The sequence below is a fragment of the Plectropomus leopardus genome, chromosome 19 (genome assembly GCF_008729295.1).
Source record: "Plectropomus leopardus isolate mb chromosome 19, YSFRI_Pleo_2.0, whole genome shotgun sequence".
In the NCBI taxonomy this organism is placed as follows: Eukaryota; Metazoa; Chordata; class Actinopteri; order Perciformes; family Serranidae; genus Plectropomus; species Plectropomus leopardus.
This window is the reverse complement of record NC_056481.1, coordinates 14,053,537-14,066,660: the sequence shown is the minus strand read 5'-3', so window position 1 is coordinate 14,066,660 and position 13,124 is coordinate 14,053,537. Positions and strand designations below refer to the sequence as shown.

The window sequence follows — 13,124 nt, the reverse complement described above, 5'->3', positions numbered from 1 at the left end:
AGAATTGCCATATCATGACGGTGGCATATATGGATTTCAAAATTAAGGTTTCCACATTTATTCCCAAAATTGTCAAACTTTTCCATAAGTTATCCATTTTTTACCATACTTCCATGACTTATTAAATTAGTTTAAAAAAAGGAAGGTCTATATAGCTTTCATAGGGGGTAATAGTCAACTCTTACTCCAGTTTAACCTAAACTAGGCATTATAGCAAAAATGTAGCATGGACTATTGAATGGAATGCTTTTGTGTCTACACATACAATAAACACAAAGTAGTACTCACCATAGTGGCCTCTAATTGACCCATATTAATTTCAGGCTTTTCATGTGAAACTCCTCCCACTTCAGACTTAAACTCCGCCCATTCTGAGTACAGATACAGATAATTTAGTCACAGCCACATAAACAGTAGGGGTAAGGCTTACCAGAGGCCCCACGATAAAATATTATTACAATACTTGAGTCAGGATACAATTTTATAGCAGTTTTAACATTTTGCAAAATGCTAAGTATTTCAAAAACATATACAGTGATATACTGCAATGTATTACCTTTTTTTCAACAACAAATCATGTACCCAAAAGAAAACTAAGTATTCGGTCTGTTTATCACACTTCAATCATTAATTTGCAGCAAAATGTGTATAGTGGACTGAAAGAGCAATTTATTTTATTATTAAAGTAGGCTACCAAAAGTTTAATATATATTTGCAGTATTAATAATTTATAGATTTAAAAAAGCAATAATTGACATCTGTCATCAATACAGTATTGCAAATATATAACGTTACTATGCTGTATCAATTTTTTTCCCCCTCCCCAAATAAACAGCCCTCAAAATTATGGATGGAAAGTGATGTTAACTCTCTTTTTAAAGCATTTTCTATTTTTCCCTTGCAGTAGAGTGAATACTGCATTATTTAACAGTAATGACACACAGTAGAAAACATTCAGAGGGTGGTGAACACAGGCTGTCTCCACGATGTTTCATCACTGACCTGCGACCTCGACATCGATGAAACATATTTCCTCCCACACGAGTCCGGAGCTCACTGTGTGCACTTTATCCTGCCTTGTGTCAGCCCTCTGGCAGCTGCTTTGATATCTCACTGTCCACGTCAGTCACACAGTATGAAGGCTCCAGTGGAATCTTGACACCGGTGACCTGCCTCATACCAACCTCCCCACAGTCATGTGTGGTTAATATGTTTTTGAACGACAGGAAGTTAAAAGAGCCGAATGAAGATCCTACCGAGAGATTTTGTTCAATGTGGATTGTGCATGCACTGTGTGTGTGTGTGTGTGTGTGTGTGTGTGTGTGAGAGTGAGAGAGAGAGAGAGAGAGTCATTTCTTGGAAGCCTGATGTCGGATAAAGCCGGAAATACTGTATAGAAATGGCAATAAACACACACAGAGATGCATTAGATCAAAGCGTTGATGAACAAGATCTCTGAGGACTTATTGCATCCCTCCTGAGTGTGTGTGTTTGTGTTACTCTGCACCCAGCCTGCCATCTGTGATGCATTGTGTAATTCTTATAATTTTAGCTGCAGACTCCCGGGAACTTGATTTTATACACCCACCCACACTCACACATAAATACACAGTACCAGACACACACGCACATAAATTCTCTCATGGCAGACACAGTCATTCACTCACTCACTCATACACTCACTCAGCAATGCTCTCTTTCTTTCACACACATCACAAATGCACGCACACACACACACACACACACACACACACACACACACACACACACACAGCTAATTCTCTCTGCCTAGCATTGCAATACTGTAGCAGCTAATCAGGCAGCCAGCCGTGGCAGCAGACAATGGGCCAGATGCTATTGGCTTAGAGCAACATCTACAAACTCATGTCTGACTCTGTGCGTACGCACGAGCAGGAAATCAGACTGTGACTGTGTGACCCGGTGGGACTCAGATCTAATCACTTTATACGTCACAGTTGTAGATGAAAGGTGTGGGATTTTTTTCAAAGAGTATGCTAACAAATGCTAAGCCCGCCTCTCAGGACGTAGACAAAGTTTTCACGCCTGAGTTTTGTTTCTGAGATGCAGACAACAGCTGTCTCAGTGTTTGCTTCCATAGCCATACTAATCCATTTGGAAGGATGTTGCGTAACCTTTTGACCTTTTCTTTCATCTGTCTTCAAAAGATGGGATCAAAACGGGATTTTCTCTGCATGTGGGAATGTAGCCATCTGCCATTGGCATGATTCTGATAGGATTTATACAGATGCTGAAAATAACTTGAACCATTTGTTGCACAGGTCTGATGTTTTGATGCATGTCTGAAAAAAACAACACAAAAACAACAAAACAAGCCAAATTCATGTTGCCCTCTAGTCAAGAGTAAAATACTCAACCGTACACACCACGGAGCAATAAGGGATTAAATCTTGCTTTTCCAAAATCGTTACTGGCGTGGGTGAGGAGCAGCGTGACTGTCAAGAAGCTGATAGGTGCTGAGTTAGGGCACCCACATGAAAATATAGGAAGGGGGGAGTGAAATCTGGCATTATCAGCTCAATGAAGAGGCTGTTTTTATTCTGTGAACAGAAGCAGGACAAAGGTGAGAACATAAAAATTATGTCTGCATGTCCAGCTTGTTTTAAGCCAGGTGCAAGATGTATGAAGACACTAATCCATGGGAAAAATCTTCTATCTATTTTTATATACAATTCAACAAAATTTACAAATTAAAATGTGTCTCACTACTTTCTGCAATTTGGCAGAGTTGATGGTCAGATGGAATGACAGGACGATAACAGAAAAAACATTAAATAAACTTGTGTTAATTATTTACTGTAATTTTTCTGCTAAAGTCCAGTTATTTTCCAGAATTCCCATGCCGAGTAACATCCATTTGTACATTCTGTTGTACAGTAATTTTGTCGTCTAACGTCTCCCTGATTCCATGTGAATGCAGTTTTAACCCTCAGCTCTCCATACAGACATTAGCTGACGTGGAATTGTGACGAGGAAACATTTGGATTTTTTATTCTCATGCAGGTTTCTCTTCACAACACTATGATATTCCCCCAAACTATAGGAGGCAGTATATAAAAAAGTCATTTCTACACTGTGGCTCTCCATTTATGCTGCCCGTTTGTGTTAGAAAATATCATTTGCACATGGACAGGCAAAAACCTACCATGCAGGACTCCTGCAAGTGGGCGTGTCTTATTGCTAGACCTCACCTTAGCTGCAAAGACATCGCGACCCTGGCAAAAGTGTCGAGCATTAATCTTTTAAGTTATGCTCTAGTTTGCATCATGCTCAAAAAACATTTAGTGTACTGGCTAAATTACATAGGGCACAGACCCGATGCGTCACGTAGGTGGTGGAGTGGGTTTTTTATTTGCGAGACAGACTGTATTTGTAGAAGTGGTTGCTAACAGCTTTTGCCAAGTGAGACTGCAGTTTGTTATGCATGATTTGCAACATTTTAACCACAGGCTCTCAGATGCATTGATTTGATGGCTTTAGTTTAATGTGAAATGTAAAAACACCCACATGGTTGCACTTGAATCATTTTCTTTTCAAAGCATGCTGCAGAGCCATAGAAAACACTACACAATTGTTTTTTTACAGACTGTTAACCACAATTAGCAAACTGACTTTCAAATGTAAAATTGATAGATCCCCAAGTTAGATTTAATTTTAAAACAAACTATTTTGAAAGCAACAAGTTATAAAATTCCTCCTTTGATCACCAATAGCTGCTGTTCTTTGGATCATATGTTCATTTCCTCTGAGTCAAAGAACTTTACTGAATCCTGAATGTTTCGTTTTGAAACAAAGTGGTAGATTAATCTAGCTGGCAATTATGAAACTAAACAAAACACTTTTTCTTTCATTGGGGCATCAAAAATTGTTTTTATTTTGTCATGCTATGACTTTCAAAGACTATCAAAGCATACAGCACTCGTACTCTTTGTCATGTGTTGGCCCCTCACTGTGTGACTATGATCACACACCCTGGGACTGATCATTAAACAATCACTTAACATTTGGAGACCCTCCTGAAACAGGCCAGTGACCCAGTTTTCTACCGCACACACACTCAGCTGCTAAAACACACCATCATACCTTGCTGTAATGCCCGTGATTCTGACAACTTTAAACTGCATGAAGTGATTCTCAGTTTATTAGTGTCCCCTAGTGGAGACATGAGGAGGAGTAAGACAGAATGGAGGGAGGAACAGATCGAGAGAAAAGGGGGAAATGCCACTCTAAGCAAAGAGTGACTGTAGCCTTTAAGTAATTTGATTGTGTGTGTGTGTGCACTCCAGTTTGAGTCTGTGGGTTAATGACTGTGAAATCCCATAAGCAGGTTTTAGTGGAAGGTTAAGACTCATTATATTAGCTTGCAGAGACCGTACTGTAAGGATTATAACTGAAACATTAAAGACTGACCCGGTCTTTCTGTTTTGACCCGTCTATTGTCTCTTCTTTCTTTCCCATGCAGCCTATTTTCCCCAACACCCCCCCCCCCCCTCTCTCCCTCACACACTCACACACGCACACACACACACACACACACATATATACATATACATCAGTCATCCACATGCTCCTTCCATTTGTTTATTACTTGGCTACTTAGTGTAATAGGAGGGCAACTTCTCCCACCGGTTGACCGTAAGTGGAGTGATTACATGAGGCAACTTTTCTGTACAACTCTGTTACGGAACCAGGCCAAAGGACTTCCAGCAGATTTGTTACTTTAATCACACTGGGACATATTGTTTCCAGGATAGCATTTGAAAAGATGTGTTTTTTGACCCACTAGCTCTTGGAGTTGCTTGCCGCAGGGCACTGAGCCCAAGTGGTGATGCACAACACAGTTTTTTGGCTGGTGGAGCCCAGCAGCGCTCCCGGGAACAGGCAAAGAGAGACAAAAGGGAGGAAAAATTGATCCCAGTGTTTTCTGCTAACAAAATGTCTCCTGGCTACAAAATGCTCCTTTTGTGATTAAGTCAGCTTTTCTAAGCGAGTCATCAGACACTGTTTATCATTGGAGTGAAACCACAGTGTGGCCCTTTGTTACTGCTTTAAGTGGCTGTGGATAAGCATTCGCCAAGTGCAACCGTTTTGTTTGTAAAGCACGTTTCTCTCCTGTCTTCACTTCTGATTGGCTGAAGATATTTTATAACACTAAAGCATCTGTTTATTAATAAACGCTAAAAATCTATAATAGTAAAATTCAGAATTTGCAATTGCTGCTTTGCACGGCTCCTCATTGGTTATTGCTTATCTGTAATGCACCGTCTCTGTCCAGGTATGACCTTCCTCAGTACGGCAGTCGCAGGAAACTGATCTCACCCTCCGGCCTTTATGATGAATATGGAGAGGTCGTCGTTGATGATGACGGCAGCTACTACTACAGCCCTCAGGAGTCTGAAGGAGAGGTAAAGATGAAACTAGAAACAGAACAGATACCTTCAGTTATTTACTTACACAGGAGCTGCATCTATGATGTGTAAACAGGAGAAATTGTTGATCACAGAAACATTTATTGATTTTGCACGGAATTCTAATAGAGACTAAACAGGAAGTTAACATTTAAATTATCTTTAGAATCATTCAGTTCATACCAAAATGAAAAATACATATTTTCTCTTACTTGTAGTGCCATTTATCAGTCAAGATTGTTTAGATGTGAGTTTCAAAGTGTTTGCGCTATCAGCCGTAGAAATGTCTGCCTTCTCTCCAGTATAATGGAACTAAATGGCATTGGCTTTTGGTGCTCAAGGTGGCAAAAAAAATACGTTTGGAAATCTCACCAGTAATGTCTCTTTCCAGAAATCATGACCTAGTCACTCAAGATAATCCACATACTTTGCTTTGAGAAGTTTCATGTAGGAACTATTTTCTTTGAGTTTCTTTGAGTTTTTCAAATGCATTTTTGGCGCTTTGAGCACCACAAACAGAGTGCCATTTAGTTGTATTACATTGGAGAGAAGGAAGACATCTCTACGGCCGATATCTCCAACACTCAGAAACTCACACCAAAATAATCAAGATTGATAAATAGTACTACAGATAAGAGGAAAAATATGTATGTGTAATTTTGGGATGAAGTAACTGTTAGTCTACTCTGAAGGTCGGGACACACCATCACAGTTCAACATTTTGGGAAATACGCTTATTCGCTGAGTGTTAGTTGAGAAGTTTAAATGTTTGACATTGTTCCATTCCTGAATGTTCTTATTTGATTTTGGACTAACATCGTCATGACAGGTGAGGAGACAAATACAAGGAGGTAGATTAGCCCCACACCCAGCCTACATCCAGCCCCGTCCTCCACCCTCTCACGGGTCATCGAAGAAGACCCCAGCCGGCCCAAGAACTGAGAAAGACAAACACCAACTGTCAGAGGGTGGTTCAGCCACAAACACAAAGCCTAAGAGCTCAAGTGCGGCTGCCAGGTTAAAGGCCGTGATGAAAGGGAGCACGCTTCTGTCATCTGGTAGAAAAACATCTGGGCAGCCTCCTGCCATCCACGCGCCCTGGAGCAAAGCCAGAGTCAGGCCGGTGGAAGAGGGGGAAGGAAGTCGAGACAGAGTGGAGGACAAAAATGGAGAAAGAATGGGGAGGGGATTTGAGCAAGGAGAAAAACGAGGAGGAGGAGGAAGAGATGAGGCAACAGAAAGGGGGAGAGAAAGAGGAGAAATGGAAACATGGGGAAGCAACAGAGGTGGCGTGACAAACAATGGGATGAGAAACGCTGTTGAACGAGGAGAAGGCATCAGGCCAGGTCATAGGGGAGAGCTCCCAGGCCACTTTGCCAGCCTGGACGGCGGCGTGGTCATCGACGGGAGTTATTTCCAGACGTCCTTTGAAGCCAGCAAACCCCCGCCGATGAAACAAAAGCTGAGCGAGGCCCACAGTCTTATCTCCCTCGCCAGAAGGCTCCTGGGACCTGCCAGAGTGGGAGACGAACAGTGGATGGATGAAAAAAGCTGGGAAAGGGGAGCGGAGAACAGTAGGAAGATGTATGGCTCCATAGGAGATATGAGTGTTTCTGCATCAGTGTCTGAGAGAGCCGCAGGGGAGCAGAGGGGGAGGTGGGAGTTAGGAGAGGAGAATAGTTCCTCCAAGATGTGGTGGAAGAAAGAAAAACAATTTCATGACAGTGATTCAGAAACAGAAAGTGGCAGCAAAGAGTCGCCATCAGAATTTAGTCCCTCCGACACAAGTAGCCCCACCTCATCTGTCAGGGCCGAGCACGACAAGACCGAATCTGACACTGAAACAGAAAAGGAAGAGGGAACTCCTGACACGGATGGCGAGTCAGAGAGTGGAAGTCAAGATGAGGAGGCAGAGGGTTCAGAGTCTGAGGTGGAGTCAGGGTTGGAGAACGAAGATGAAAGGAAGAAGTCGAGCAGAAAACGCTCAAAAGGTACTGTTAGTGACAGTTCTGCGAGCAGCAACATTATTAGTGGTAAGAAAAGAAGAAGTAGTGCCAAATTAAAGAGAGAAAGCAGAAACACCCATTCTACAACAAGCAGAGATTCGGATAAAAACAACAGCAGCGACTCCAAACGTTTGAGACATTCAGGTTCTAAAGTTTGTAGTGCGAGGCCCCAAATTTCCCGACGCTCGCGTTCTTCACATGAAACAATAGACGAAGAGAGCGATGAAGATGAGGAGTCTGGAGAGGAAGAAAAAGGTGTAAGTGGATCACGGAAGTCCTCATCGAGCAGGCGAGCCATCCAGTCAGAGATCAGCTCGGACCTGATGGACACCTCGGACGACTTGTCACCCATCATCGAGGACACAGAGGAGGAGGAGAGAAGCAGCGGCCACGGAGATGAGGATGAAGAGGAGGGGGATTTGGAAAATGAGACGGCTGATTGAAATGCAGATGAGGCCTTAGCCCCTCAAAATTCTTGCAGCAAAGTAAGATCTGCTTGGATTGGGTGTGCAGTCATTACCTGGGTGGAATTTATTACTGTAATCTCTCTTTTTTCCTTGTTTGCTGTGATTTACGTTCACAGGAGTTTAAATTGCCTGCGTGTCCTCTGCTGCCCTCTCAGAGTATCTCTTTCTCTGGGTCTTTGCCTTTTTATTTTGCTTGTATCTTGAATCCCCTTTTTCCAATCACCCTCCTCTCCCTCCTCTCCCTTTATGACAGCTCTCGTTCTCTGATAGAAGTGGTCGGCTGGTTTACTTGCGTGGCTTTTCTCCTGAGCTGACTTTTTGCTTTTTTGAAAGCTCCACTTCTTATTTCTCTGCTGCAGCTCAGAGATTGTTATTCACTGACCTCTCTTTGTTGCATTTAAGGTTTGCTCGAGCTTCTTTCATTAGTCATCTCTTTTTTCTGTGTCCATCATTCTCCCTGTGCCACTCAGCTCTTCTGTTATCTGCAGGGGGGAAATATGTTTTCTTTGTAATGGTGAACATATTATTTTTTTTTATACTATCAGCCAGAAATGCAAAACCTGAGGATCATATTTTATAGTCATCTTCCAGTCTGCCCTTCAGTGTTTGCTCTGACTTAACACACAAAGAGGGTTTTACTAACATGCAGTGGTACATGTTTAAAAGTTACATCCAATGTGGATATGAGAATAATCTTTAAAAGCATTTCCTCAGTGCTTTCTTTTGTTAAAAGTATTAGCACCACAATCCAAAGGCTGCTTTGAAACAGCAGCTGTGGTTGAGATGTCTACATACGGCGTTTTTACTCTGATCAGGCTATTAATCTGTTTGTTAGTGGAATATTAGGGTCTGTGTAAACGCACCTACTGTCCTACTCGATAAAAAAATCTGGAGTAAACACCGTGGCACTGTCTGGTTTTTGCTGTGGAGTGTGTTTGCAGTTTGAGAGCAACATTTATTTTATACATTTCTTGATTTTACAGGTCAAACATCCTAAACAAAAAAGGAATGGTCCCAAATTACATTTCAGGTCTCAGAGCTTCATCAGTAGTTGAAGATGTTGTTTCTCCTGACCTCTACTGGTCAAAGTTCTCACTCTGCTGCTGTGAGAACGTACTAAGGCTGTGTTCAGCTCAGATGTCACACTCTGGTGTGCTTTACATTTTTTCAACTCTTCCTTGAAGCAATAGTTACATGTCAGAATGTCAATTTAATATTGCCATAATCGGAGAGATTCCTTCCTAATGTTACAAAGATTTAAGATAATAAGTTAAAAAAAACTTAAAAAATGTTCTTCAAATGTTTTAGTAAGCCTTGTTCACAGATAAAGGAATCATTTAGGAGAGGCAGTTTATTTCAGTGGGCATTGTTAATATATGACAGGATAGCACCGTGGAACACAAGTTGTAGAACGTTTTAAATATTTCCAGCAGCAGCAGACAATGAGTGACAAGAGTCTGATGAACAAAAACAAAAAATCAGACTTTTGCCTTGAATCATCAGTTGAGTTTCTTCAGTGGGCCTTTATAAAAACAGATATTGAATCTTTATTAAGAACAACAGTGAATTCTCTCAGACCATGTGTCAGAAGTTAAATGACATGTTATTTTCGTGTTTTTCCAGCACGGCAGTAGAAAACGTCGGATCAAGTTGGTGTTGGACCGGGAATATGAGACCAGCTCCACTGGTGAAGAGAGCATGCCAGAGTCCCAACGCAACCGCATACCCACCACCCTCAACAGCCACGCCAACGTCAACGGCAGCATCTATGTGGCTCAGAATGGCTCCATCATCCGCACCCGCCGTACGGTAAACGCCACCGGGCCCACACACACTCACACCAACACAAACAACAACCTCAAACTCACCTCCCCCGTCTTTAGCTCACGGCTGGCAAAGCACTTTAAAAAACTCGACAAAATGGCTGCCACACTGGAGGAAAGAGTCCCCCTGAACAACCCCAGAACAGCAGTGGAGGGCAGGTGTAAGACTCTGAGCACCTTCCAAAGTTCGGGAATGGCTGCCTCTGCAACGGCCACTTCCTCTTTCTCTAACACTGAAAACAATAAAACGCTGAACGTGTTCAACACTCGACAACCCAGTGTTTCTTTAGGGTCGACTAGCACCAGCAACACGGGCCCTGACAGCGTGGCGTCTAAATCCAACCTGCTCAGAGCAGCGCACAGCAGCACAAAGCCGCCTCAGAGCACAGTTGAGAAAGAGGAACTGAAAGAAGGTGAGAGGGAGTCGAAGGTAGACGGCAGTAATGATGAAGATGACGATGGACTCGTTATGGGGGAGTCGCTGGAGTGTCCGAGTGACAGAACGCAGTCAGATGAGGAGGAATTATGGATGGGCCCGTGGAACAGCCTTCACATACCCATGACTAAACTCTGACTGATCGTGACTCCACTGTGCTCGCTCCTTATTGCCAAGATCATTAAAGCGTTCAGACATAATTTCTGTTCATTAGTTGTGGAACTAATGGGGATGCTCCAATCCAATTAAAAGACATCTTATTAACAGATTGGTGCTCAGCTAAAAGGTGAATTAGCATACGCTGGTGTTCAAACTGAATTTCATTAAGATTCTTCACATATAGACGGAAATAATTTAGTTGATTTTTGTTTAAATTGAGAGACATGATAAAAATGTATAAGGAAAAAAGAAGTTACTCGGAATCTAATTGGCTGTTTGCTGGTTTACCGATTGAAATGTCTGTTGTGTAACTGCTCAATATTCCAATCAGAGCATCCCTTAAGCCCAACTGATCTAAGAGCTGCAACCCCTTTGGAGAACGGGACCTAGAACGAGAGGACTTGTTATATTTCTACTTTGCTAAGAGATAACGAAGGAAACTTGAGGACAAAGTCGGTGAACTTTTTATGGCCCTTTAAGCAACTGGTGTCACCGCACCTGTTTCATTCAGTATTAAAGCTACTGGTGCGACTCATCTTGAACTTGCCTGACACTTTGCATTGACACATGAAGTCTTGTATTGTTCAAACTTGCCTTTTTATCCTTGTCAAGTTGCTTGGCAAACTTTATCCAAATAAAAGACTATTTCATCCATTGAAACATGAGGTTTGGCTAACTTGGTGCTGTATTGGCCTCTACTCTATGTTGGGAACACTATCTCGTAAAGGGTCACCAATTGTAAAAAGTATGGCTGTCAGAAACAATTAATAATTATTGACAATACTTATTAATTATGTTAAATAATGACTACATTTACATTAAATCACCACGTGGGGCACCCTTCCCAAAAAGGGAAAAAATGATAGCCGATCAATAGAATTAGTCTCATAAAATATACTAAACTATCAATTTGGAACTCTGATTGATAATTAAATTAATAACTATAACCACAATGACCACATTAATAGTAAATGGTGAAGGATTTTGGAGACAATTGACACAATAGTTGGCAATTCATTCACTGTGGTACAATATTAAGTAGACAGCAGTATGTTTACAAAAACCATTTTATTCAAAAAGTTAGAGATGCAAAACAGAACGTACAGAGTATCTTGTGATATACACAAGTATATACATGTCTGGATGTTTAAATGCTTGTGAGTGTATGTGTGTATGAGAGAGAAAGCGACAAAGAGGAGGTGTGTGTGTGTTGGTGTGAGTGTGAATTGATTGAGGTTAATTGACTGACAACAGAAGTCACAACAAGATGCCAGATCCCAGATGGCCTCCTTCTCGGTGTGATTCTGTTGAGAGCCAATTGGAGAGTAAATGTGTATGTGACCTAAGAAGTATAAAAGGTGCTTTGGTTAGTGAAAAGGTTGTTCAGTTGCATGCAGGACTGTGTCTGTGTGAAACATTAACAAACTAAATTACAAACAGACAAATCTGTATATGTTTGTTTGACACGTTGCTAGGATGACAGCAGCGCTGGTATCTCCGCAGATCCTTGCTACTTTTTTGCTCTATTTTTCTATTTTTTTAAAACCATGGCCTCTTCTGCTGAAGCATGGCTTTCTACGATAGAGTGGCACCTTTCAACATCAGGAGAAGTTATGTGGGATTTGGACTGAATGCTGCAGACCGCGAGAGTATCTCCACCAGTGGCCTGTGCCAAACAGCGAGTCACACTAGAGGGAAGAAACGAAACTGAAGAGCCGGTATCAGGGCGAGGCTGACCCGACCCGGACAGAGAGCTGTTCCTCTTCCAAGCCTTCTTTCGTCTAATGCGATTAAGGCTCATTCAGCAACAGTTTTTCAACACCAAGGCCCCTTCTGCTGAAGCACGACTTTTCTACGATAGAGAGGCACTTATCAGCATTGGGACAAGTTGTGTGAGGCTTGGACTGAATCAACTCAACCTTCAACTTCAAAGATGTAGGAGGATCAAGGATGGATGTGATTTTGTTTTTTAAACTTTGTTTAAAAAATGACCAATAGATCTACCTTCTACCTTTTACCTTCATATCACAACAATTACTTGTCCAATAGCATTAAAATTACGACACACATGTTATGACAAAGGGCAAGTAAATAGCCACTGCATAGCCTGTACTTACGTCATAATGCTGTGCCCAGTTTTTACTTGCAAATCCAGAAATGGATGGAAGAGATCTTTGGGTTGCTGGCTGAGAAATGGGTTGCGGTTCAGTCTCTGCTGTGCTGTTAATGGATACAGGAGGAGGCTGGCCAATCATGGTGTCCTTACCGAGAATGCAGATCAGTGCTAACTTAATTCTGTTCTCCTTGTTGCTTAGTCGCAGGCTTTCTAGCTTCTCCACTCTGCTCAGGCAAGGCTGCAGCTCCTGCTAAGACTTAGGTGTGCGAGCAGGAGAAAGGCATAGCAGGTCCTCCACAGGCTACAACCTCCCTCTGCAGAGGTTCAAGTGCAAGAAACCAGAGGATGTGCAGAAGCTTCTCTTCCTGGCTTGGTGACGGCGTCACAGAAGTGAACCAATCATGTTTGAAGATAGGTACATGAGAAAGGACTCACGCTTATACTGCATTCCCAGCTTATGCATGCAGTTTTTTTAAACATGAGGTAACCCGCTAAATATGAACTATTGGCTTCATTCCCACTGCCATTGAACTCACCTCCGGAGAGCGAGTCAGCTTTTCTGTCAGCTAGTGTGTTGTTTTGTTTATAGTGTGTCCGTGCGACATCACGGACAGGCAGGAGACCAGGTCAACAGCAGACAGCAGCAGGTCTTTAAAAACTTTTCAGTGCT

At 42.1% G+C, this 13,124-nt stretch overlaps 1 protein-coding gene across 1 annotated transcript in view; it reads left to right on the top strand.

Annotated features, from left to right (window-relative positions):
* The window catches only part of LOC121959055 (protocadherin-15-like), a 185,179-nt gene extending 174,181 nt beyond the window's left edge, over positions 1–10,998 (top strand). The window contains exons 36-37 of the mRNA XM_042508235.1: positions 5,315–5,444; positions 9,544–10,998. Of these exons, the coding sequence (XP_042364169.1) occupies positions 5,315–5,444; positions 9,544–10,317 (904 nt within the window). The 3' untranslated portion in view covers positions 10,318–10,998. The remainder of the gene's footprint in view (positions 1–5,314; positions 5,445–9,543) is intronic.
* Positions 10,999–13,124: the final 2,126 nt, after the last annotated feature.